This window comes from Eptatretus burgeri, chromosome 5 (assembly GCF_056783735.1).
Source record: "Eptatretus burgeri isolate ZD-2024b chromosome 5, Ebu_testis_v1, whole genome shotgun sequence".
Lineage (NCBI taxonomy): Eukaryota > Metazoa > Chordata > Myxini > Myxiniformes > Myxinidae > Eptatretus > Eptatretus burgeri.
Genome location: NC_140965.1, coordinates 52188374 through 52213897, shown reverse-complemented (window position 1 = coordinate 52213897; position 25524 = coordinate 52188374). Strand labels below are relative to the sequence as shown.

Here is a 25524-nt window from a genome sequence, read left to right as displayed (position 1 = left end):
CTTGCTGGTATTCTGTGTCGAAGTGGCAACCCATCCAGGATTGCGACCAATAGCCAAGGAGACTGCTTAACCAGCACCAATGCTCTGCACAGATTATGGTCCCAATGGATGGATGGATGGACCCCCTTCATCCCCTCTCTTACCTCAAATAGCAGCACAGCTGACACTGCACGTGAAAAGGCTGAATGCCTAAACTCTGTGTTTGCTGAGAAATATTGTGTCCCAAACCCATCGCTTTCTGTATCCACCATACCCAGTTACACCCAGCTGATCTTGGACTCTGTGTCGTTTTCTCCCAACAATGTGGAGAGTTTTCTGTCAAACTTCAACTCTGATTCTGAAATTTGCAGCGAATTGTGTCCAGTAGAAGCTGAGAAACGAAGTTACAGTCCCTGTATTAAAGTTGCATGCAGAGAACCCTTCCCATATAGAGTGAGGGGCGCTTTGCACCTCCCGCGATTCTGCAACCGGTCGAGACGGCATCAACCCACATGTCCTAAAAACCCACTCTGCTGCTGTTGCACATCCTCTCTCTGCTATATTCACCGTCTCTTTTTCTCAAGGTCATCTGCCATCTGCTTTGAAATCAGCAAACATCACTGCCCTGCACAAAAAGGTGCAAAAACAGATCCCTGAAACTACAGACCAATCAGCCTTCTCCCAATCATCAGCAAGGTTATGCAATCCATCATCGCTTCAGACATCAAATCCTTCCTCTTCTCCAATGGCTTGATTTCTGATCATCAATTTGGTTTCAGACCAGGTCACTCTACCCTGGATATGCTGCTTCTGCTCTCCCAACAATGGATGGAAGCCCTCAATGCCAGACAGGAAATCCGAGCCGTATCCCTGGACATATCACATGCTTTTCACACAGTCTGGCACTCTGCCCTGCTTATCAAACTCTCTTCCTATGGTATCCAAGGCCAGCTCCACTTGTGGCTCGCAGACTTCCTCTCCTGTCACAGTCAACGTGTGGCTCAAAATGGAGTTCTTTCATCCCCTCTTCCTATCCAGGCAGGAGTTCCTCAAGGTCGCATTCTGGGCCCTGTTCTTTTTCTGGTTTTCATCAATGATCTCTCCGACTCTGGAAAATCCTCTATATCTCTTTGCTGATGACTCCACCCTCTGCCGTACCATCGGTCATCCCTCAGACCCGTAAGCAGCAGCTTCTTCTCTCACTGCAGATCTGGATAAAATCACAAACTGGTCCAACACGTGGAACATGTCTTTCAATCGGGACAAATCTCACACTCTCACTATGTCTCTCCGAAAGGACCATTTAGAAAACCCCTCATCCACTTTCTCAACAATCCTCTGGAAGAAGTCCTTTCTTTCAAGCTTCTGGGTCTCACTATCTGCCATGACCGTTCCTGGGAAAGCCACATTTCAGAACTCACCTCCAAACACAGTCGCCGACTGGGAATCCTCCGTCGTGCAAGGTCCTTCCTCGGCCCACCTCAGCTCCTGACCACTTACAAAGCTTTTGTCCGCAGCCTGATGGAGTACTTTTCTCCCCTCTAGGCTGGTGCTCCTGCGTCCCACCTTTCTCGGCTTCACGGTGTAGAAACCAAGGCATTTCGGATCATTGGCATCTCCCGCAATGAGGCTGAGTCTTTGGGCCTCTCACTCAATCACCGTAAGCTGGTCAGTGGTCTTTCTGTCCTCTACAGTCTCCTCTCCAGCCTCACCCCCCCTGCTCTCTCTGTGATTTGTCTCCACCACATTTCCGCAGGGCGCTCAAGGTCCGCCAACAACCCCCTTCTGGTAAAACAACCAAAATCACGAATCATTGCTCACCTTCACTCTTTCATTCCTCTTTTTCCCGCCTTTGGAATAAACTCCCTCACTCTATTCATTCCCATTCTTCCCTCCAGGCCTTCAAAACAGCTGTTCACCACCACCTCTTATCATCCCCCATCCAAATCCTCGATCTTTTCTACCCCCGATAATCCACCCAAGCCCACCTCCTTCAAATTCCCTGCTTTCCTTCTTGAAAGTCCCTGTAATGTCCATCTTCTACTCCCCATGTTCCCTGTCCCGTCCCTCTCCCTTCCGCAAATCTCCAAATGGCTCTGTTCCCCACTATTTTGTCCCTCCCCTTCCCTCCCCTCCTGTCTCATGCCCCCTTTGATGTGCGTTGTGTGTTAGCTCTCATACGAGCCTCGACAAGGTATACAAAAAAAAACATTCTTACACTGAAGGGCCAGAATGAATGGTCATACAGCTGGACCACTCCTAAATAGGACTATGTCCCCATGACACTCCTTATGAAGTAGACCCTTTTTCAATAACAAAAAAGCAAAAAAATAAAAATAAACATTTATAAACAACTTGAAACGTGCACCTTCACCCCACAGCTAAAATACACAGTCCAACAAGACTGTCCCATGAGCATACACATGCACCTCACACTGAAGTACATAACCAATTAAACACATCGGTCCTCACAAGGAAGGGGCATGGTCATACAGATGGACCACTCCTCAATAGGAGTAGGTCCAAATGAGCGGGGAGCAGAAGCTCAGCACCAGAGTGAATGAGTCAAACCCGACAAGACCAAGTCGAGATCAGACCCCATCACTGTGGTGGGAACGAAGAAGCAAGTGGCACATCAACTATTGCTGCATGCATCCTGAACAGGAAATGCCTGCCACACATTAACCTGTCCATGGTGCACAAAACACTTCTGGGAGCAGCCATGAACAATGTAAATTTTAAAAAGACTCTTCTGACTAAACAGTTGCATCGGCTCCACATATTAGGCATGAGCTTAACAGACCTACAGCCCCTGAAATCTCCATAGTATTGTTCTAAAAAAGCACAGATTGTGGCATTCATCGGAGGAGAAATCTCTCTTCAACTGTCCCACTGAGTGCAGAGAGAACATCAACATCAGAAAGATGGCATTGGTGATACACAAGAGTGTCCCAGGAAGTAATATGACTCAATCCAAACTTTATGGCCATTTGTCTGATGCTCGTTGGAAAAAAAAACAACAAACTCACACAACAAAAAAGTAGAAAATGCAAGAAAGACGTGGAAGAAAAATGATTGATCAAAGGCAGGCAAATAAAATAATAAAGTGTAGAAAAGCACGGTGGCAAATAAGCTGGAAAAGCGATGAAAACTGCGTCAGCATCACTGTGCTCCAAAACAAAAAATTGTTTCAAGCATTCAAGCACCAACATATGGATATACATATGCTCATGCATGCTTGTTGTTGACTTAATGGTTGGGGTGGTGGGCTTGGGATCCCAGTTGGGATCCTAGGGTCCTGAGTTCAAATCCTGCTTGGCTGTTGAAGTAATACCAGGCGGGGTTGACTCAGCCTGTCAACCTTCCGAGGTCGGCAAAATGAGTACCAGCTTGCTGGGATGATTGAGCCATTCGAGTACCCTGTGTCAGAGTGTCGACCCGTCCAGGATTGTGTCCAATAGCCCAGGAGACTACTTAGGCAGCACCGACGCCCGGCACAGAGTATGGTCCCGATGGAATGGAATGGAATATGCTAATGCACCATTATTTCCTAAATCCCACAAAATAATTTTGTCTTGCATGATCTGCTCTTTATAAGAAGTAAAACTCAAATTTGAGGGGAGGGTATAATTAAAATACAAAACAATGGGGTGGGGGGGAGGCTGAATACAAAAAAATATATATATACATGTATATTTGTGAAGATATAAGAAAAACGGAAAATGAATGATGGATCAAAAGATAATATGCAAGAAAGTTTGAAAAAGTCGAGAGGAAAAGAAAATCGTACGTCAATTGAATTAATCATTTCATGAAAAGAATGTTGGTGATGAATGGTGTGAAAGAGCGGATGTTTTATTATAACGAGCTTATGATGGGTGCAAATAAAGGACCTGCTGGGTTTGAAGAAATGTTGAAAGCTTCGTTGATGCAGCGAGAACATGAATACGAGATCAATGCACTGATGTTAAAACCACCAGTTACAGGAAAGACCTTTACTCTGATCATCTGAAAGGTGCTTTGCTGTATTTCTACGAGTGGGCCTCGTCACAACGGGATTTTTTTCCCAGGTATACAAGTTCCCCTGACTTAATTCCAACAAAGCATACGGTTTCGCACAACGCAATGGCTCGGGAAGTATACTTCCCAGATCACGACGTGAACATCACAACAAAGCACTGAATAGTCAGGGAAAAGACTTGGTATTGATGATTGGTTACCCGAGTTCTTTTGGCGGTGGTCGGGGGTGAGCAAAAAAAATAAAAAAAAGAGCAGCCTGTTATCCATCATGCCCTTCAGCATTATGCAGCCAAATTAATCAAATTCAATCCAAATAACAGGTGTACAAAAGCATGTGCCTGCTATAAACGAGATACAACCTTTTATTTTATCTCATCATCTCACAAGCAAGGTGTAAAGAGCCTGAGGGCTGATAACTAAGAGCTGTTCGAAAAGGCCAGTGACACAACAGAGGATGAGATTAATAACATACCAGGGCAGAGATTCACTGGGACTGGTGGGTCAAAAACAGCAAAGTTCATTAATAAATCTATTTACGCAGCAACAGAAAATCTTGCACACACTGTCAAGGAACTCTACTCGTATATACTTCTTTTTTTTTCCCCCATAAACTGAAGCCAAATCCTATCACAGTGCAATCATCAAAACTAAACATCCTGTTTAATAAACAGTACTTAATGAGAATAATTTCCTGATGCAAACACATTGATTGCGATCTCCAAAGAGAAGGATACGACTTGCTTCAGCTTCTCATGTGGCCGGCCTTAACTGTTTGAGTGCTGCATTTTTCCAGCATGCAATTTGAAAACATGGTATTTTTCAGGCAAACTGAATGAAACACAAGATGTTTGTTCTCGACCCATCCCGTGTAGCGTTTCATGAGGTTTTGCAATCGTGTGTGTGTGTGTATGTGTGTGTACGTGTGTGTGTGTGTGTGTGTGTGTGTGTGTGTGTGTGTGTGTGTGTGTGTGTGTGTGTGTGTGTGTGTGTGTGTGTGCGTGCGTGCGCCATAACATTTGAGGTTTTGTCATTCAATTTTCAACAAAGCTACATTTTGAGAATATTAAGAAGACAAACTGATAATTTGGTCAAAAGGTTAAAGGTGAACTTGAGAAAAAAAAATGGTCAATTTTCATCCGATTGGCCTAAAATTTTTCAGAATTTGCACATTGGGTCACTGAATTGGTTCACCAATCAAAAGTGATAAGCCAATTGTTTTTTTTTTAGATCAAAATGTCAAAGGTCAAAGTTGCATAAAATATCAATGTCAGTGACCCAATATGACCCGACTCGAATGTAACCTGTGTTCTGTCAAAGACAAAAGGTCATGGTCATAAAATTGTCAATTTCCATCTGATCGACTTGAAATTTGAGCAGGGTTTGCATATTGGGTTACGGAAGCCTTTTGCTTTTGAGGTCAAAAGGTCAAAGTTGCCTAAAATCGTCAAACATTTTGTATTGTTTTTTTTTAGTTATTTTTATCATGTTTTTTTTGGAAATTTTTATCATGTTTTTATCATCATGTTTTATCATTTTTATCATGTTTTTATCATGTTATCATCTGGAAGATGTCCGAATACAAAGTGGATGCAGACGAGCTTTGCATTTTCAGATCCTTTCTCGTTACCCTCACCAAAGGAAAGGGTATTGCAGTTCGGTCCGTTTGTCTGTCTGTCTGTCTGTTTGTCTGTTTGTTTGCCCGCACAGAACTTTAGTGTTTTTCTCTGCAACCGCTTGTTGGATTGAGACAAAATTTTCACAATGGGAGTCACTACACATGTACAATGTTTTATTGATAATATTATGATGTCATAGGTCACGTGGTGTGGCAGCCATGTTAGAAAAATGGAAAAAATCTTTGGACCTCTATCTCTGAAACCACACAAAGGAAAAAAATTGAAACTTGGCACATGGCAAGTCCTCATCATGGGGAAGAAGTGTGATTTTTATGACGTCATAGGTGCCATTTTCAGATGAAGCAAGATTAGAACTGTGACTTGCTGCAGGTACCATGTGAACCTGTGCTAACCTGTTTTATGGTCGGGTCATCGGTGACTAAACCGTCTCCCCCACTAGGATTTCTGGTGAAGAGGGTGTATGATATGGACACCCAGCAGGACAAAAAACAAAGCCTGTCAAAGGGCAGAAGAGCTCTTTGTGAGCCTATGGCCATCCATTTCTAGTGCCCAACAGGTCCTCGTGCAGTTGGGCTGCTATTTTATTTTAGGAGGTTGGTGGCAGGATTTGCACTCCGGCCACCGTAAAACACTTCATTCTGCAAAACCAACAAAAGTTGAATCTGAAAAACCCACGCTGTGGGAATAACTCCTGTGCTGCTGCCCTCAACAAGGCAGCGAACAGGATGATGGGATTGGGGCAAAGCCTTCAAGACTCCCATTCCTTGATGATAGGAGAGAAACCACGGGGTAAACCTCCAGGGTCAGATTGCGGTGGTGTGTGGCAGAGTGATGCTGAGGTGTCGTCCACCAGATGGCGGTCTCCTTGAGACCTGAGAGGTTAACCTGAGAAGGTCCCTGTGGGTGGGTGCCTGGAATGTCCTATCCCTAAGAGAGGATGATCATTTGTGTCCGTTATCATCTGAGCTCAAGCATTTGAACATAGGTATTGCAGCACTCTCTGAGGTTCGGAGAGTGGATAGTGGCGAGATCATGGCAGGTGCTTCCTCCTACCATTGGTCTGGTCACTCTGATGACCTGATGGTTACCATGCCAAAGGAGTTGCTCCAGCTGTGTCCAATAAGCAGACTCAAATGATGATTGAGGCAACACCAGTCAATGAGCGTATTATGAGACTTAGGATTCATCACTCCTTGGGTGTCATTTCCCTGGTCTCTGTAGATGCTCTGACTGAGGCGACTGGTTTCACCGTGAAGGACACATTGTACGCCACACTCGAGTCTGTGGTTGATCAGTGCCCCAGGTGAGATACTCTTCTAGTCGTGGGGGATTTTAATGTATCGACTGGATCTGATAGGGATAGTTATGAGACCTGTGTTGGTCCCCATGGGTCTGGAACTATGACCCAGAATAGCACTAAGTTCCTTGACTTTGCCAGGTGGCTGGTTCATGGTTTCAGCACCCACAGGCTCATCGCTGGATTTGGTATTCCAACGCTGGCGGTGTGGCAAAGGAGATTGTCCATGTGCTCATTGATGGTCGCTGGAGGATGATCCAGAACTGCAGGGTCTACTGGAGTGCTCAGTACCTCAACGCCGACCACAAGTTTGTTGTATCAACTCTGAAGTTGCAGTTTAAATCTTGGAGAATGGCACCATCACAGGCGAGGCTGCATTTTGGCAAGCTCATGGATGAGAGGGGAGCTGAGGAGTTTGCGAACAGGCTGAGTGGGGATTTGGAGTGTCTGAGTGCTTTGGGGAATCATGAAGAGTAGTGCAGTGCCTTCAAGACCACCGTCCATGATGTTGCCGCAGGATGTCTTCAAACTCATCATCGGGCGAAGAAGAATTTTGTCTCTCAAGGGACACTAGATACCATTGACCAGTCACAGGGCCAAGCTTAATGGCAGAGCTGAGTTGTTCAGAGAGGTGAGGTGCAAAACTGTACATGCACTAACGGTGGACAAGGAAGTCAATGTGCGAGGAATCTGTAAGGGCGTAGAGGATCACCTGTGGTGAAGTGATTCTCGTCCTGCTTACAGGGGAATTTGCACATTGCGTTCTTCCAAACCTGTCCCTCAGTGTAATGCAATTAGAGCAGAGAGTGGTAGGCTCTTGACCGAGGAGTCCGAAGTGAAGGCCCGCTGGGCCGGTTACTTTGAGCGGTTGTACCAGGCTGATCCACCAGCTGTCAAGTTGGCTGTCAGGGGTGTTATTATCCCTAATGCTGACCCTCCAATCAACTGTGATCCACCTTCATTTGTAGAAGCACAGGCGACGGTGAACTGGATGAAATGGGGTAAAGCTCCTAGGATCTTTGGCATCCATGTTGAACTTCTCAAGACTGGTGGAAATGCTGTACTCATGTCATTGCAAGCAGTTCTGTCCTCTGTCTGGAACACAGACATCATTCCAACTGATGGAAAGAGGGGCCTTGTTGTGCCTTTCTGGAAAGGGAAGGGTGATTGCCAGGATGCAAGAACTGCAGAGGGGCGACGCTGCTCTCAGTGCCAGGCAAGGTCTTTGCTCGGATAATTCTTGATAAGGTTGCCACCATCTGCTTGAGCACCAGCGTCCAGAGCAGTCAGGCTTTACACCAAAGAGGTCAACGATTGACCGTATCCTTGCTCTTCGTGTCCTCACCGAACGCAGAGGAGAGTTTCGGCAAGGGCTGCTTGCAGCTTATGTTGATCTCTGTTAAGTGCTTGATTCAATGAATCTGGATTCCCTCTGGAGGATTTCTGGTCTTCCTGAGGTGCCAACAAATCTGATCAATCTGATGTCTGAACTCTCCTCTGGTACTGAGAGTGCTGTGAGATGTGGTGATGCCATCTCTGACTTATTTCCAGTTGTTGCTGGAGTATGTCAGGGGAGTGTACTGGCCCCCACACTTTTCAGCGCTTGTATGGAATGGATTCTGGAGAGGATGTTAGAGAGATCAAGTTGCCATGCATCATTTGGGAATGTCAATATCCCTGAACCTGATTTCTGAGATGATGCAGTCATCTTTGCGGAGACTCCAGATATCCTTTTGGGAGCCGTCGAGGTGCTGAATGAGGAGTCGGAGCCGCTGGGATTATCAGTTTCCTAGGTCATAACTAAGATCCAGGCTTTGAATGACATCTTGGATGCTCCTATCTTGCCTTATCACTGGATCATGGGGTGTGGTGCTGCCAGTACCTGTACAGGAGGATGGAAGTTTGAGTCTTCAGGTTCTTGGTGCTTCCACAGTCTTGCTCAACGGATGTGACTTGGACTTTAACCAGGGATATGAGATGGAGCTTTAATTCCTTTGCCACCAGGTCTCTTCAGAGAATCCTTGGTTATTGCTGGTCAGACTTTGTGTCCAGCGAGGAGTTTCTGAGAGAGACTCAAATGAGATTAGTTTCCTGCACAGTCCGTGAGCATCAACTGCAGCTGTATGGACATGTGGCTAGTTTTCCTGATGCTGATCCTGCTCACCAGATTCTCTCAGCGAGGGAGCCTCATGAGTCGAGGAGGCTAATGGGACGACCACATGCCTCGCGGTTGCAGCAGGTTGATCAGAATCTCAAGGAGATGGGGATGGGCCAGGCATCTGCCTTGTGGATGGACAGATGGAGGCCCCTGGAGTGCTGGCAGAAAGTCGATGCAGTGACGCACTGCTCCAGTGCATACTCTCATACCTGACCTGACCTATCGGTGCCTTCATTGTGACCATAACTGCAGATTTATAAGGCTATATCTGATCAGTATGAAAATTTTTGAGGGTCGTCTCGTTTTAAAATCGTCCACAGAAAAAAATTTGATGATTTCATCGGTCACGTGATTTGGCAGCCACATTGTAAAAAAAAAAAAAATATATATATATTTTAAAAAACCCATCAAATATTTTCTCTGAAGTGCCTGAACAGATCGAGGCAAAACTTTACACGTTTGACTGACTATCCATGAGGAACTGGAACGGGCACTCAGTAGAGCGCATACCTTTGCCAACGCGACATTTTGCCCCCCCCCCCCCCAGAAACCATTGATTGTGAGGGTATTTAATCCCAAACCACATCTGCCATCTCATATGTGTTATGATGGCTTAAAAACTTTAAATTTCCTGTATCATATCGTATATCACAAGATTGGGCATTGAATTCACAACATTTTGGCATTGGTTGCATGCAAATTAGATAAAAATCGACCGCACTATGGCAAAATGACGATTTTGACCTTTTCATGACCTCGACCTTGACCTTTGTACTCTTAATTTTGTAATTGGTATTGGAGTGTGGGGAACAGAACAGTCAACATTTTGGTGTTGGTTTCATGCAAATCGGATAAGAATTGACCGTGTTATGAATAAAACCGCTCATTTTGCAATGTCGTGACCCCCCCCCCCCTTGACTTTTGACTCCCAACCGCTAATAAGGGTTATTACGTCATTGTGTCATGTCACATATCACAAGATTGGGCAATGAATTCTGAACATTTTGGCATTAGTTGCATGCAAATTGGATACAAATTGACGGCGCTGTGGTAAAAAGACGGTTTTGACCTTTTCATGACCTTGACCTTGACCTTTGACTTGATCGCTCCCAAAATCTAATCAAATGGTCCTCAGATAATAGCCAATCATCCCACCAAATTTGCTGCGATTCAGTTCAATACTTTTGGAGTTATGCGAATAACAAACAAACACACATATTCACAAATAAATAAATACACAGCGATCAAAACATAACCTTCGCAACAAAGTTTGCGAAGGTAACAAAAGGTTCACACATATGACATCATAGGTCACATGGTTTAGCAGCCATATTGGATTTTCCATAAAACCAATAAAAACTTCTCCAGAACGGCTGGACAGATGAAGGGGAAACTTCACACAAATGTTCCCCAAGCCTTGGGGATACCAGGGCGTTCACAAATAATTGATGTCACATGGTCTGGCAGCCATGTTGGATTGAGTGAAAATCTTTAAAAAAAATATTTCTCTTGAACCGTTTAATTAATCCTCATGAAACTTCACAATTATGATCTAGTCGTAATGAGGAATATACGTTTGAAATTTCAACCTGATTGGATGCATAGTCTAGCAGCTAGGAAATATATATATGTACTTTTTTTTGATCTAGGTTCTTTTTTATTGATTTTTATATTTATTTTTTTGAATAAGATTCACTTGGCTGTGCCTGGATGGGTTTGTGGGTCAAGGAGTAGCAACTGAAATGTGAATCCTATCCAGGTTCATCCTGATAACTTCATCTTTCCTTTTTTCTTGTTTGGGTTCCTTCTGATTACTCAAATGCAGGACTGTAGCGATTTGTCTTCCATTTCATTAAATCGAATATATTTTAATCCTGTTCCAAATTCAATTGAAAAATAATAAACGTCATGGGTCAGGGTCAAGTGTCCGATCAAAGCAGGGTTGTATCAAAGCGGGACGTCTTGGTACCAGGTCATCATTGCCAACAGTAAATAAAGTGGCAGTTCTATTTATGTCTCAGTAATTACGTAACACACCAGAACACAAACACCACACAAAATACACCACTCAAAATTACACAAACACCACACAAAACAAGTCCTGGTAAGGGTCTGCAATGTCTGATTGCCATTTTTCTTGTTGCGTATTGTGAAGTTCTCCAACACAACAAACTACATTTTGGGTAAAAACTCAGATCATAAACTATAATTTTTCATACACAAAATCAATATTACTCGACTCAGTTTGATAATTGATTGGTAAAAACAGATAATTTTATATGTTTTCGTCTCGCTGGACAAATTGTCCATCAACACCAACATATCTATCAACATAATCTGGTGTCACCGGACAAACTGCTTTTTGAAAACTCCGAATCACTTGCTGTTTCAATCACTTGAATCATTGCCACTTTTGTGATCATTCATGCACTCTTGATGTAACCATTAAAAAAAAAAAAACATCTTATAAAACTACACTGACAAGGGGAAAAAAATTTGGCCATTAAACATTGACCTTACAAACAAACGACCTTTATGTCAGGTCAGGTTAGATCTGTGACCTGCTACAGGTACCATGTAAACCTGTACTAACCTGTTCCATGGTCGGGTTGTCGGCGACTAAACCGTCTCCCCCACCAGGTTTTCTGGTGAGGAGGGTGTTTGGATATGGACACCCAGCAGGATTAAAAACAAAACCTGCCAAAGGGCGGAGGAGCTCCTTGTGAGCCAACGGCCATCCATATCTAGTGCCCAACTGTGTCTGCGGACGTCCTCCTGCAGTTGGGTTACTTTTTTATTAGGAGGTTGGTGGCAGGATTTGCACTCCAGCTCCCGTAAAACCCTTCATTCCGCAAAACACAAAAACGCAAAAAAAATCTGAAAACCCACTCCGTGGGAGTACCTCCTGTGCAGCTTCCCTTCGCAGGGCAGCTCACCGGATGACGGGATTGGGGCAAAGCCTTCGGGATCCCCAATCTTTGAGGATAGGAGGGAAACCACGGGGTAACATCCCTGGGTCAGATTGCGAGATTGTGTGTCAGAGTGGTGCTAAGTTGTCGTCCACCAGACGGCGGTCTCCTTGGGTTAACCTAAGGCGGTCCCTTCGGGTGGGTGCCTGGAATGTCCTATCCCTAAGAGAGGATGATCACCTGTTTCTGTTATCATCTGAGCTCAAGCGTTTAGACATCGGGATTGCAGCTCTCTCTGAGGTTCGGAGACCGGATTGCGGCGAGATAATGGTGGGTGGTTACACCTACTATTGGTCTGGTCGCTATGATGGTTACCATACCCAAGGAGTTGCTGTAGCTGATTCCAATAAGCTGACCCCAATGATAATTGAGGTAACACCGGTCAACGAGCGTATTATGAGATTAAGGATTCGTCACTCCTTAGGTGTCATTTCCCTGGTCTCTGTTAATGTTCCAACTGAGGCGAGTGATCTCACCGTGAAGGATGCATTCTACGCCACGCTCGAGTCTGTGGTTGATCAGTGCCCCAGACGAGATACACTTCTAGTCTTGGGGGATTTCAATGCATCGACTGGAACTGATAGGGATGGTTATGAGGTGTGTGTTGGTCCCCATGGGCCAGGAACTATGAACCAGAATAGCACTAAATTCCTTGACTTTGCAAGAAGTCATGGACTTAGGGTGGCTGGTTCATGGTTTCAGCGCCCACAAGCTCATCGCTGGACTTGGTCTTCCAACGCTGGCGGTGTGGCAAAGGAGATTGACCGTGTCCTCATTGACGGTCGTTGGAGGATGATCCAGAACTGAAGGGTCTACCGCAGTGCTCAGTTCCTCAATACTGACCACAGGCTTGTTGTAGCAACTCTAAAGCTGCACCTTAAATCCTGGAGAATGGTACCATCCCAGCCTAGGCTGGATGTTAGCAAGCTCAGGGACGAGAGAGTAGCTGAGGAGTTTGCGAACAGGCTGAGTGGACACTTGGGGGGTCTGGGAGCTTTGGGGGGTCCTGAAGAGTTGTGGAGTGCCTTCAAGACCACCGTCCTTGATGTTGCCAGTGGATGTCTTGGAACTTACCGCAGGGCAAAGAAGAATTTTGTCTCTCAAGGGACACTGGATACCATTGACCAGAGTCGCAGGGCCAGGCTGAATGGCAGAGCTGAGCTGTTCAGGGAGCTGAGGCGTAAAACTGTACGTGCACTGAGGGTGGACAAGGAGGCCTATGTGCGAGGAATCTGTGAGGGGGTAGAGCATCACCTGTGGACAGGTGAATCTCGTCCCGCTTACAGGGGAATTCGCGCATTACGTTCATCCAAGCCCATCCCTCGGAGCACTGCAGTTCGAGCAGAGAGTGGTAGGCTCTTGACAGAGGAGTCTGAAGTGAAGGCCCGCTGGGCCGGTTACTTTGAGCGGTTGTACCAGGCTGATCCCCCAACTGTCGAGTTGGACGTCAAGGGTGTTACAATCCCTGTTGCTGACCCTCGAATCAACTGTGGTCCACCTTCTCTTGTGGAAACACGGGCTGCGGTGAACCGGTTGAAACGGGGCAAAGCTCCAGGGATCTGTGGCATCCATGCTGAACTTCTCAAGGCTGGTGGAAATGCTGCACTCGTGTCGTTGCATGCAGTTTTGTGCTCTGCCTGGAACACAGGCATCATCCCAACTGATTGGAAGAGGGGCCTTGTTCCTCTCTGGAAAGAGAAGGGTGATCGCCAAGACTGCAACAACTACCGAGGGGTGATGCTGCACTCAGTGCCGGGTAAGGTCTTTGCTCGGATAATTCTTGATAGGGTTGCCACCACCTGCTTGAGCACCAGCGTCCAGAGCAGTCAGGCTTTGCACCAAAGAGGTCAACGATTGACCGTATCCTTGCTCTTCGTGTCCTCACCGAACGCAGACGAGAGTTTCGGCAGGGGCTGCTTGCAGCCTATGTTGATCTCTGTAAAGCGTTCGATTCAGTGAATCGGGATGTCCTCTGGAGGATTCTTGGTCTTCGTGGGGTGCCACCAAAACTGATCGATCTGATGTCTGAACTTTACTCTGGTACTGAGAGCGCTGTGAAGTGTGCTGGTACCATCTCTGACTAATTTCCAGTTGTTACTGGAGTTCGTCAGGGGTGTGTACTGGCCCCCACACTTTTCAGCACTTGTATGGACTGGATTTTAGGGAGGATGTCGGAGAGATCAAGCTGCGGGGCATCGTTTGGGAATGTCAAGATCCCAGACCTTGATTTTCCAGATGATGCAGTCATCTTTGCGGAGACTTTAGATATCCTTTTGGGGGCTCTCGAGGTGCTGAATGGGGAGTCGGAGCCGCTGGGATTACGGGTTTCTTGGGTCAAAACTAAGATCCAGGCTTTCGGTGACTTCTTGGATGCTGCTCTCCTGTCTGTGTCTGTTTGTGGTGAGGATGTTGAGGTCGTGGAGAGATTCACTTACCTTGGCAGTGATATTCATGTCTCTGCTGGCTGTGAGTCAAAGGTCAATAGATGTCTGGGTTGGGCCTGGGGAGTCATGGATTCACTGGATCTTGGGGTGTGGCGCTGCCGGTACCTGTGCGGGAGGACGAAGGTCCGAGTCTTCAGGTCCTTGGTACTTCCAGTCTTGCTCTATGGATGCGAGACTTGTACTCTGACCAAGGATCTGAGACGGAGACTTAATTCTTTTGGTACCAGGTCTCTTCGGAGAATCCTTGGCTATCGCTGGTCGGATTTTGTGTCCAACGAGCGGTTGCTGAGAGAGACTCGGATGAGATTTGTTACCTGCATAGTCCGTGAGCGTCAGTTGCGGCTGTATGGACATGTGGCTCGTTTTACTGACGCTGATCCTGCTCACCAGATTCTCTCAGCGAGGGAGTCTCATGAGTGGAGGAGGCCAGTGGGCCGACCACGTTCCTCGTGGTTGCAGCAGGTTGACCATCATCTCAAGAAGATGGGGATGGGCCTGGCATCTGCCTGGGGGATGGCCAGACGGAGGCCCCTGGAGTACCGGCGGAATGTGAACGCAGCGACGCGCTGTTCTGGCACATGCTCCCAGACCTGACCTGACCTGATTACAAACAAGCTAGAATGTAATGCATTCAAAACCAATCATTGAAGGCCGTGCTGAACATACCCGCATATCATTGAACAGCAACAAACAATACAGGTTGTTGAACTATAACGTTGGGCCATGGTCATTGTTGAACAGCACATTCCAGTGAGGCCACCGTGGCCTGCCACACACAAATAGTTAATAAGCATGTATATCATGTTTACATCCAATGGGGATGTACTGACAAATTATGGCTTTATTAGCCCGTCTATCAAATAGTGGAAATATGGTTTTGCAATTTTGTGTGTATATATGCATGTATGTCAGTGTGTCTGTGAAGGCCATAACCTTTTTTTTTAACCACTTGAGCTATTGTCATCAAATTTTCAACAAGCCTTTATTTTGAGATTATGGAGAAGAATATTTAATAAATAGGACAAAACGTCAAAGGGCAAAGTCACAGTGCGTACATTTAGGCCTTACGAGCCCATCCCCTGTGCAGCACAAGATTAGGGTGCTTGAAAATAGGAGTTAAAAAAAATAAAAGTATGAATATTCATGCTCCCTGGGTGTGCCTTTGTTCCATTTGACAGTAGAAACATACACACCAAATATGAAGGAGATTGGAGGATGTTTCGGGGTTTCTCAAGTTGGCACAATATTGTTGAAATTTGCCAAACTGTAACTGACAACTTGCCGTCAAATATGCACAACGTAGTACACTTCACAATTAATATGGTTGTTTAATATTTTCAAAAACCACAGCAGTCATATAGGATGAAAGGATAGTTTTTCCAAGGAGACCTCGATGAGCTTTTTGACATTGCAGTGCAAAATGCCCTCTCCATAATGGACATAATTGTGCCAACTTGAGGAACCCCTAAAATATCATGGAATTTTGTTCATTTTTGACCTATAAGTTCTTATGGGGTATTGGAACAAAGGCAAAATCAGGGAGCAGCAAAAATCAAACTTTCGTTTTTTTGGAACACCCAACACAAGATGGATTATAAAAAGTCCAAACAACTCCAGACTGGTAGTGTGGTGGTGTTAGACTGGGAGTGCGGTGGCATCGGACCAGATGCATGGTGGTGTCAGATCGGGATTGCGGTGGCATTGAATAGGGAGCGCGGTGGCATCAGACTGGGAGCGCGTTGGCGTTGGCCCAGGATTACGGTGGCGTCGGCCCGGCAGCGCCTTGGCGTCGGACCGGGAGCATGGTGGAATTGGCCTGGGAGTGTGGTGGCATCAGACTGGTAGTGTGGTGGTATCGGATCGGAAGAGTTGTGGCGTCAGACTGGGAGCGCTGTGGCGTCGGACCGGGAGCGCTGTGGCGTTGGACCGGGAGCGCTGTGGCGTCGGACTGGGAGCGCTGTGGCGTTGGACCGGGAGCGCTGTGGCGTTGGACCGGGAGCGCTGTGGTGTCGGACTGGGAGTGCTGTGGCATTGGACCGGGAGCGCTGTGGCATCGGCCTGGGAGTGTGGTGGCATCAGACTGGGAGTGCGCTGGTATCGGATTGGAAGAGCTGTGGCATCGGACCGGGAGCGCTGTGGTGTCGGACTGGGAGTGCTGTGGCATTGGACCGGGAGCGCTGTGGCATCGGCCTGGGAGTGTGGTGGAATCAGACTGGGAGTGCGCTGGTATCGGATTGGAAGAGCTGTGGCATCGGACCGGGAGCGCTGTGGCGTTGAACTGGGAGCGCTGTGGTGTTGGACCGGGAGCGCTGTGACGTCGGACCGGAAGCGCTGTGGTATCGGCCCGGGAGTGTGGTGGCATCAGATTGGAAGAGTTGTGGCGTCGGACCGGGAGCGCTGTGGTGTCAGACCGAAGTGCTGTGGCATCAGACCGGGAGCGCTGCGGCGTCGGACTGGGAGCGCTGTGGCATTGGACCGGGAGCGCTGTGGCGTCAGACTGGGAGTGCTGTGGCATCGGACTGGGAGTGCTCTAGCATTGTTAAAATGCACACAGTTTGTTTGTCAGTTCATGCTGTGAAAGCATTGCATGGTAATACTTTGCTCGGCTGGTTGAAGCTCATCTATCCTGCCACATATTTTGATCTGTATCCTGCATCATATAGTTCCATATCCCTGTATGAACATTACCGGTCTTTAGTCTACTTTCCAGCTGCAGCTCTGCCAATCAGTGCAGTGAATCTCTACTAATTAATCAAATATCTGATTATACCAGTCGTCCTCTTCAATCTGTTTTGTGAAAAGTACTGCTTAAGTGCACTGTCCCCTCATTACAGAATATCCAAAACACAAAGCACGATTCTGATGCGAGACATTCAGCTTCGATACCCAATTCTGGCTTCACACGATGTGCAATAAACTGCAATTTAAAAGCTTGAGAGAATAGACAAATATTCCTTCATTGTTCCTATGGCATTTTTTGAACCAAGGTGCTTCTGCAGACATAGCTGATAGGATTGGAAGAGAACTCTTTTGACAAATATATAAATTGTCAGTGCTGTCAATTCCTATTCAACAATGGAAGATTTTCTGCTCATCTATAATTGTTTTTCATCATATCTATATTATTCTTTACGTCACAGCAATAAACACATCTTCCTGGAGATGGGTTTGGTCTCCTTGTGCACAAAGGTGTGCTCAGTGTGAGTATTTCAGATAACAGAAAAATCTAATTTATGCATGTCATCAACCACAGTATAGTGTTTCAAGGGCTTTTTCTTTAGTCTGTCACACATAAGGACATCGATGTTTCATGAATGGTCAACTCCAGAACTGTACTTTTCCAATCACATCAGCTTTGAAATGTTTCTTTGAAATGGGATGTCAGGCGACTGACAAACATAACATTTTCATGAAAGGCTCTGAGAATCACGAGGCAACCACAAACTACAAATTAAAATTTGAGCAATTTTATCATAAAACAAAACAAATTATAAACAATTAATCTTTTCTTTCCTTAACTTCATTGATCCTTCCAAATAAAATATACAAATACTGCAAATAAATTTTTTGACAAAATATGTCCAGAATTATTTTCGGAAACCGGGGTTTGAAACGCCACTTCAAAATTGAAAGCATCACTCCTAATTATGGCTATCCAGCAGGTAATGCAAAGGTCTGACATTTCAACCACCAAGTAGTCATAATCCCAGAAGGTTAATTGGGTTGCGCACTTGATTTCTCTCAGAGCCAAATCTCTGAGATTTCTCACTTGATTTCTCTCAGAGCCAAAGCTTTGAGATACTTATACCACCCACCGCAAAATGGTGGTGCAACATCGAGCGGTGGAGGTTTAGTTTGTCTCAAAATCGGGCAAATGTCCTCCTTGCAACATTAAATTTGGCATCAACATTATTCATGCCTGTTCTCACGTCATTTCAAAATTGAATATTGAGCTTTCAAAATGCAGCAGGCGAAGTGGCCGCCGTAAACAGGAGAGACAGACGAATGCACAGACAAACACCATGGCTCACAGTATATAATAAATAAATTTTCTTCAAAGAAACTTCAACACAGAAAGAGATCATTCGGCCCATTAGGCCAGTACAATGGTTGCCAACCTATGAGTTTTATTAGTCCCAATTGGACTTAGTCTGAAATGGGGGCTTATGGATTTAATCTCAATTTTTGTGTGGGTGCGTGGCTGCGTCCACAACCATATCTCTGACATGTTTAGACCAATTTCATTTGTACTTGGCATAAGGACAACTCATGATGATATACATATGCACGTATTTTTTTTTTCGACATCAGATCCAAGATGGCCGACTGACGGCCATTTTAGTTGTAAAAGAAAAAAAATACAGTGTCAAACACGTCCTCAAACATTTCTCGGACATACAGTACATTTACCAATCTTGTTCATTCTTTGCACACAGATTATGAAGGCTTAAATAAGCATGCCATTTGTTTTTCAAGATCAGATCCAAGATGGCTGACTGTTGGCATTTTAGTTGAAAAAAAAACCCCCAATGTTGAACATTTCCTCAACCATTTCTCAGACATACATTTACTGGTGTTGTTCAAACTTAGCATCTGGATAATGAATGATGGCTTGCATATGCACATCATTTTTTTTTGAGATCAGATCCAAGATGGCCAACTGGTGGCCATTTTGATGCTAAAATGTGTCCTCAACAATTTCTCAGACATGGATGGTCCGATTTTGTTCAAACTTGTCAAAAGCACAGTACAATTGGCATACACGTGCCCCTCAATTTATTTTGTGATCTGATCAAAGATGGCTAACTGGTAGACTGGTGGCCATTTCAGTTGTAGATAAATATAGGCAAGCACTTTAACTCCACACAGCAAAATGACTAAAACAATGGGGGCCATGACATTTTGTCATTTTTACTTGTTGTATACAGAGTCAAGGCTTGTGGAAGAGCAAGAACATTGAACAGAATGGATCAGGATGCAACAGGACAAAAGGAACAGTAGAGTGGGTTGGGGGAGGGAGGGGGGAGACACCAAGAGAAGAGTTGAAGGACAAAATAGAGGAAACGTCCTCCCTCCCCCCCCACCCCCCGCCTCCCCATCTGTATCCCACTCCTCCTACCTCTTACCCACACCCCTCTCTCCCCCAAACCCCTTTCTGCTACTCTTCTCCACATATCCATGCTTTATCCTTTTTAAACACTGAGCATCAGACAAGGAAGCAACATGCATTTTTTGGAAGCAACATGCATTTTGCATTGGAAAGCACTCGTCTGGTTTCCCTTTCTTAATAAGATTTTGGTGTGTGGTGGCATAGTTGCATGGTTAGGCTTTAGTGTTTTATTTACTTCCATTCTTTCGGCAATTGCATGTCCTCCCTCCCTATTTGAGTCTGTTGATTGCCAGATCTGTTCTGTACTTATTCATTGTCCTGTCTCACCTTCTCCACATTTTTCATTGTAAATAAACCCAATTTTAAAGATAAAGAAATATTTTCCTGCCTTTCACACATCATGCATGTGTTCCACCACCCAATTTGGCTTAATTGGCATAAAACTTTGGGAACAAATAGTTAGTATGAGAATGAGTAATTGAATGTAGTTTTACATTACACCTTTAGGGTGTTCATGGGACCCAAGCTCCCGGTACTAAAGCATATTGAGTTTGCGAGCCTCAGACGTGACAATACGTTCCCCCATCATGCAGGGTCAGTGGCCAGATAGTCATCACATGGACCAGACTTTGGCAGAAAATGATGCCACCAATCACCGTGAGCTGAGTTCCACCCCCCCCCCCCCCCAAACACACTTTATTTTACTCCTAGTACAATATCTGTCATTTTTCATGCCTACATTTACACCTGGTTGATTATCCCTCTGGTACAATGAGTTGCATACTTTTATAAACTCCAACCTTGAAAGTTTGGGCGAACATAAAAAAATGTTAGCTCAGCTTTTCTTTTGGAGCATGGTTAATGCAGTGAGATAACAGCTCAAGCTGTTTTGAAGATATGCCAGATGCAATCTTTAAAATTTTACCTCTTGGTGTTCTTGATATCGACCTGGCTTAGTTTAAGATGCCAGCTCTTGCACACATTCTAATCCACTGACCGTGATACCTATTCCTTTTCAACCACCCGAACCAAAAGTTACCTTTGACCACAGCAATGATCTTCTTGGCTTTCCTTCAGCAAAAGGACAGACATGATCTCCATGAATTCACTGTTGACATTTTTTCATTCTTTCAAGCAGCCTGGAACACCAAACTCTTCTCTCTCAGAGCAAATCCGAGCTGAACCATTGACTGCCTTTCGCGTAACCTATTTGCGGGGTTCTCTTCCTTCCCACATTGATATTTGATGGTCTGCTGGAGTGTCTTCTACTTCATGATTCATGCTATTCTCCATCGTTGATTTTGAGACGGCTATGACAGCTGAAATCATCCTGACAGAAGAGCTCACTCGATGGCAGCAAATTTTCATTCCTCATTGAAAATGATGCTATGAAACTCAGCAATGACATGGTTCTCTGACTATTTATGCAGTGCCTGTTGATTATATTCAGGTTTATGCAAATCAGAAATGTGGGCAAATCTTACTAATGGAAAGGAGTTTATTTAATAGTACCTTTTGCTAAGATAGTGCATTAATATTGCACTTTCAAATATCATTTCCTACTTGTCAACTTAACCTCAATAACACATTTGAATTATTGAATAGACCTAAGGGTCAAATTACAATTACAATTTCGAATGGAGATCACAACTGTGCTCCAATTAACATGGCATGCGTGCACAAGGATTGCTCTAATTGACCTCACTTCAGATCTTGAATAAATACAGCAATGCACACACCATCATTAAGGCTGTTTCATCATGTAATACTGAAACAAAGAAACTTGGATCTGCTGTATTTTGCTTCATTTCTCAGATAAAATCCAATTTGCTCAGGCAGTGAAAAACTCATTATCTACATTTACAATAGTTTACACATACATTTTTGTTCATACGTTTTGCACTGAAGCATAATGGATCAACGTTTTTCTGCACCTGAGTTTAAAACAGGAAACTAACTGAATAGTTGCTTGAGAATCTAAAATGGCTTCTCCACAGCACAGCTTGTAAATACAAAGCCAGAAAGCATGGAGGATAGACACCTGACCTATTTACACATTTAGAACACATAAAACTGTCACTATTCTCTTGACGAGGCTTTTCTGAAGCCTTCATATTCTCCCAGGTCGTGCAGCAGTAAAGGATATGTTTAACCATCGTGCTTTTCTCCTTGACGTGTGCGGAAAACGCACCACTCAGCACCGGTGTCTTTTAGTGGCATGTCAAACGTAGCACAATTTAATGTGGCAAGAGATGCAAATGCACCTTCTTTTTTCATGAGAAGGTCTCAAAACACTTTTCCATAAATCAGTCAGCTGGCATTCTGACAGGAGACGTTGACACGTCACTTACTCAACGAATGCAGTTTTGTAGGCAAGCTCATGATGTGCTGAGAAGGTACTACAGTTCTGCATGAATATGCTTCGATTTTTAGAACAGCTGTTTGAAAATATTAATGAGATTGGTATGCAAGAAAGGGTTCACAAAAAAAAAAATCATACTCATAGCATAATCATATGCAGCCACTGACAAAGGTTCCATTGCAGTGTTTGTATCTGAGTTTCCTGGGATTGTTTCCACGAGCATATAGTCCAACTGAAAATTTCATTCCAATGCTTCACACCCAGGCCGACACATCGAAGTCTGCTCTTTTTTGCTTTTGGATACGAAATGTCCGACAGTATACATTTAAACAGAAGCAACACTTTAGTCCATACTTCGAGCAAATTACAAATTCCTTCTTGCACATCTCGCAAAGAATTGACCTGCCATGCCTCATTAAGACCTCTTACTCATCTGATGCTGTCTCTAACTCATTGCTCAGCAAACATGAAAATAATCCTTAAGAAGCTCTTTGTGGTGAAAAGAAATCGAAAAAGGAAATAATTATCAGCCGCCTTTTACATGTACAAGTTGAGTGAACAAACACTTGAATACTACATGGTTCATTATTCAGAGCCAAAAACTACCACTTAATTTTTAATGAAATCGAGAATTAATTTTTAAATGCAAACTCTTATATGAACTCATCTATAAAGAAGTACGTTTTGAAAATCTTATTTTGTTGTTGCTATATTGTATCAGACTCATAGTGGAGCTTGCATACAACAATTGCAAGCAGGAAATATATTAATAGACATCAATGTCTTCTTGTAATGAATCACAAGGATTTTATATTTATATGGAGTAGAAAATGGACGTATGCTGTTTGGGATTTTAACACTGGGTTCTGAGGATCATGACCCAGGGGTTCAGATAGGAGTACCAACCAACATGAAAACCCTATTATTTTTTTTCTTTCATAAAACATCCATTTGCTGGGTTAAAATGGGTTCCCTTACAAGAAACCTCAACACAGGAGGATGCCATTAGGCCCAACAAGCCTGCTCAATGGTTGCCATGTTTGTCAGAGTGTGCTCTATCTTTTTTATATTCTGAGCGTCAAGCAAGGAAGCAGCACGTACCATTCGTAGAGTCTTTGATATGACTCGGCCGGGGTTAGAACCGCCAATCTCTCAGACTCAGAGTGCAGCTCTAACCATTACTCCACAGAGACTGGGAAATCACCATTTACATAGAGTGCATTATGTAAATGATGATGCTTTTTGACTATTGTTCAGCCATTATACAGATGACTAGAATTTGTAGACTTGCAGCATTACTTTAATCAGACTACGCAAACAGCACAAATGTATGGCATGAAACACCGGTATCGAACCGTAAGTGTCAGAAATTTGCAACAAGCCTCAATCCTTTGACCTTGACTTGATACAGCGAACTATCATGCAGAATAGGGGCCATCAATGAAATAAATATGAGCGTGGATGAGGAGAAGAGGGGAGCGAAGGAGGTGGGAGGGAGGAGGGAGGAGGAAGGGTGGGAAACCAGCTTGAGATACACTTTCACTCTTGCCAAGTTTTTTTCAAAGTAGAAAATGCAAAACAAATTCATACTCTAGTTTTTTCATTATTACATTTTAAATTTGGACAGTATCCTGCAAAACACACAGTAATGCTTTTGGAAATAAGAAGTCATCAGGAATAAGACTTTTTGTTTTTTTCAACATGAGAGCGAGGACGATGGAAGAGCAATGTAGATCTGAAAGTGGGACAAATACCAAGGGAACGAATGAGCAGGAAAAGAGGAGCGGGAGGACGGGAGTAAGATGATCCATTATGCTAAAGTATGTACCAAACGAGAAAGTAAGATGGTTGGGTTTGGAAAGGTTAATGGGTGTAACAAAGATCATGCGTCACAATTGGGGATGATACGAGATGGGATGCATTGCTTGCTTGAAGCCATGTAGGGAAGAGTGAGACAGAACAACCTCTGGAAAGTGGTTCCATAGATGGGAGAAATGAAGAATAAAAGTACAGGTGTACACTCAGCGATGGTTCTTGAGCAGGTTATAAAAGTGTATTCAGCTTATCTCTGCTAAAAAGGTGTATAAATTGGGTTGATAGTGATATGGCTAGTTAGTGAAACCACAGATTTTTTCAGATAAAATGGACGGTTTCATTTCATTCTCAAAACAAGTACAGGTATTCAAAAACGCAATTTCCCTATGCTCCTTCAGAGCCAGAGCCACTCTTTAGCACATTTCACAAACAATGAAGAACAATAACAACGACAGACAAAGAAAAATAAATCCCAACTGTAAATTATACAAAAATGCAACCTATCAACAAATTAGTTGGCTGAGGTTGGAATCATTACCTGATGGGGGCCCCACGTGCCAACGCAGGCTTGAGCAGCACCGTGGCAGTGGTATCAGTGCAATCGATGAGCGCATCCGCACCGTAATGAGGAATCGTTGGGGCTGTGAGAGAGAGAAAGAGGGAGGGGAAAGGTCACAAGAAACAATTGTCAATGAGGAAAGCAAAATTCAATCTCGCAACTTGGGCTTTTACATTGCCTTCAGACATCACATACAGGAAAAAACAAACAAAACAAACATTCATTACCTGCAACCATTACCTTCCTACACAGTTTTCTAGATAATGTGCTAATGCCTGCCATTAATTTCAACATCAGCAACTCGACCTGAAAAATCTTTCCACAACAATTTTGAGCAATCTCAAAACCATTTCAGGAGCCAATGGACGAGGTAGTTGTTATAACCATTATCCTTCAAAAGGTGATTTGCCCATCGACAATGCTTACTGCCAAAACAAAATGTATCATCATTGTCCATTCATTTATGTTTCATAATTTTTGCTTTGCTCAGGTGGAGGCACCATTACATAGACCATTTCAGACATATTGCATTTCAACAACTTTGTACATTACAGCGGTGATGCCAAATATATAATTTTTACAAGCAAATGCTCAGCTAAAAAAAAAAAAGAAAAAAAGTTAAAAACAATCAGTCATCAAGAAATGTAAAGATATTATTTTCTTTTATATTTGACTTGTGGTATTATTGCAAGAACAAGACAGAATCATACTACTGAAGATATAATTACCTCCATCTACCTTATGTTTTCACCCTTGTCTGTCTTTCTCTGTCAGTTTGTGTGAAGGATATCTCAAAATGTTGTGGTAAACAGATTTGATTGAAACTTGGTTGGCATGTTGGGTGTGTGATGAGAATGTACCGATTATATTTTGGTGAAGATCCGGATCCATAAAAGGATAAGGATAAGGATAATACAATTTTTAAAAAGTGATTGTTCATCATTGAGAGATAGGGTCAAAAACAATACACAGCACAATATCTCAAAACATCATAAACAAATTTGGAATAAACTTGGTTGACAGGATGGGTGTGTGACAAGGATGAATTGATTCGATTTTGGTGAATATCTAAATCCGGATAAGGATCCGGGCAGAGGTATGCAGTCAATCGAATGTCCTTCCAGTTTTGCTTGTGTTAGACTTGTATGAACCCGTAAACTGCTGGACAAAATGT

At 44.0% G+C, this 25524-nt stretch overlaps 1 protein-coding gene and 1 long non-coding RNA gene across 2 annotated transcripts in view; one reads left to right on the top strand and one right to left on the bottom strand.

The window, feature by feature from the left end:
* Positions 1–25093, bottom strand: part of LOC147026437 (uncharacterized) — a 42208-nt gene extending 17115 nt beyond the window's left edge. The window contains exon 1 of the long non-coding RNA XR_015058343.1: positions 24330–25093. This is a non-coding gene — a long non-coding RNA (uncharacterized LOC147026437). The remainder of the gene's footprint in view (positions 1–24329) is intronic.
* LOC147026436 (receptor-type tyrosine-protein phosphatase mu-like) overlaps positions 1–25524 on the top strand; it is a 458466-nt gene that overhangs the window by 258264 nt on the left and 174678 nt on the right. The window contains exons 13-14 of the mRNA XM_085883577.1: positions 16214–17057; positions 24358–24412. Of these exons, the coding sequence (XP_085739703.1) occupies positions 16214–17057; positions 24358–24412 (899 nt within the window). The remainder of the gene's footprint in view (positions 1–16213; positions 17058–24357; positions 24413–25524) is intronic.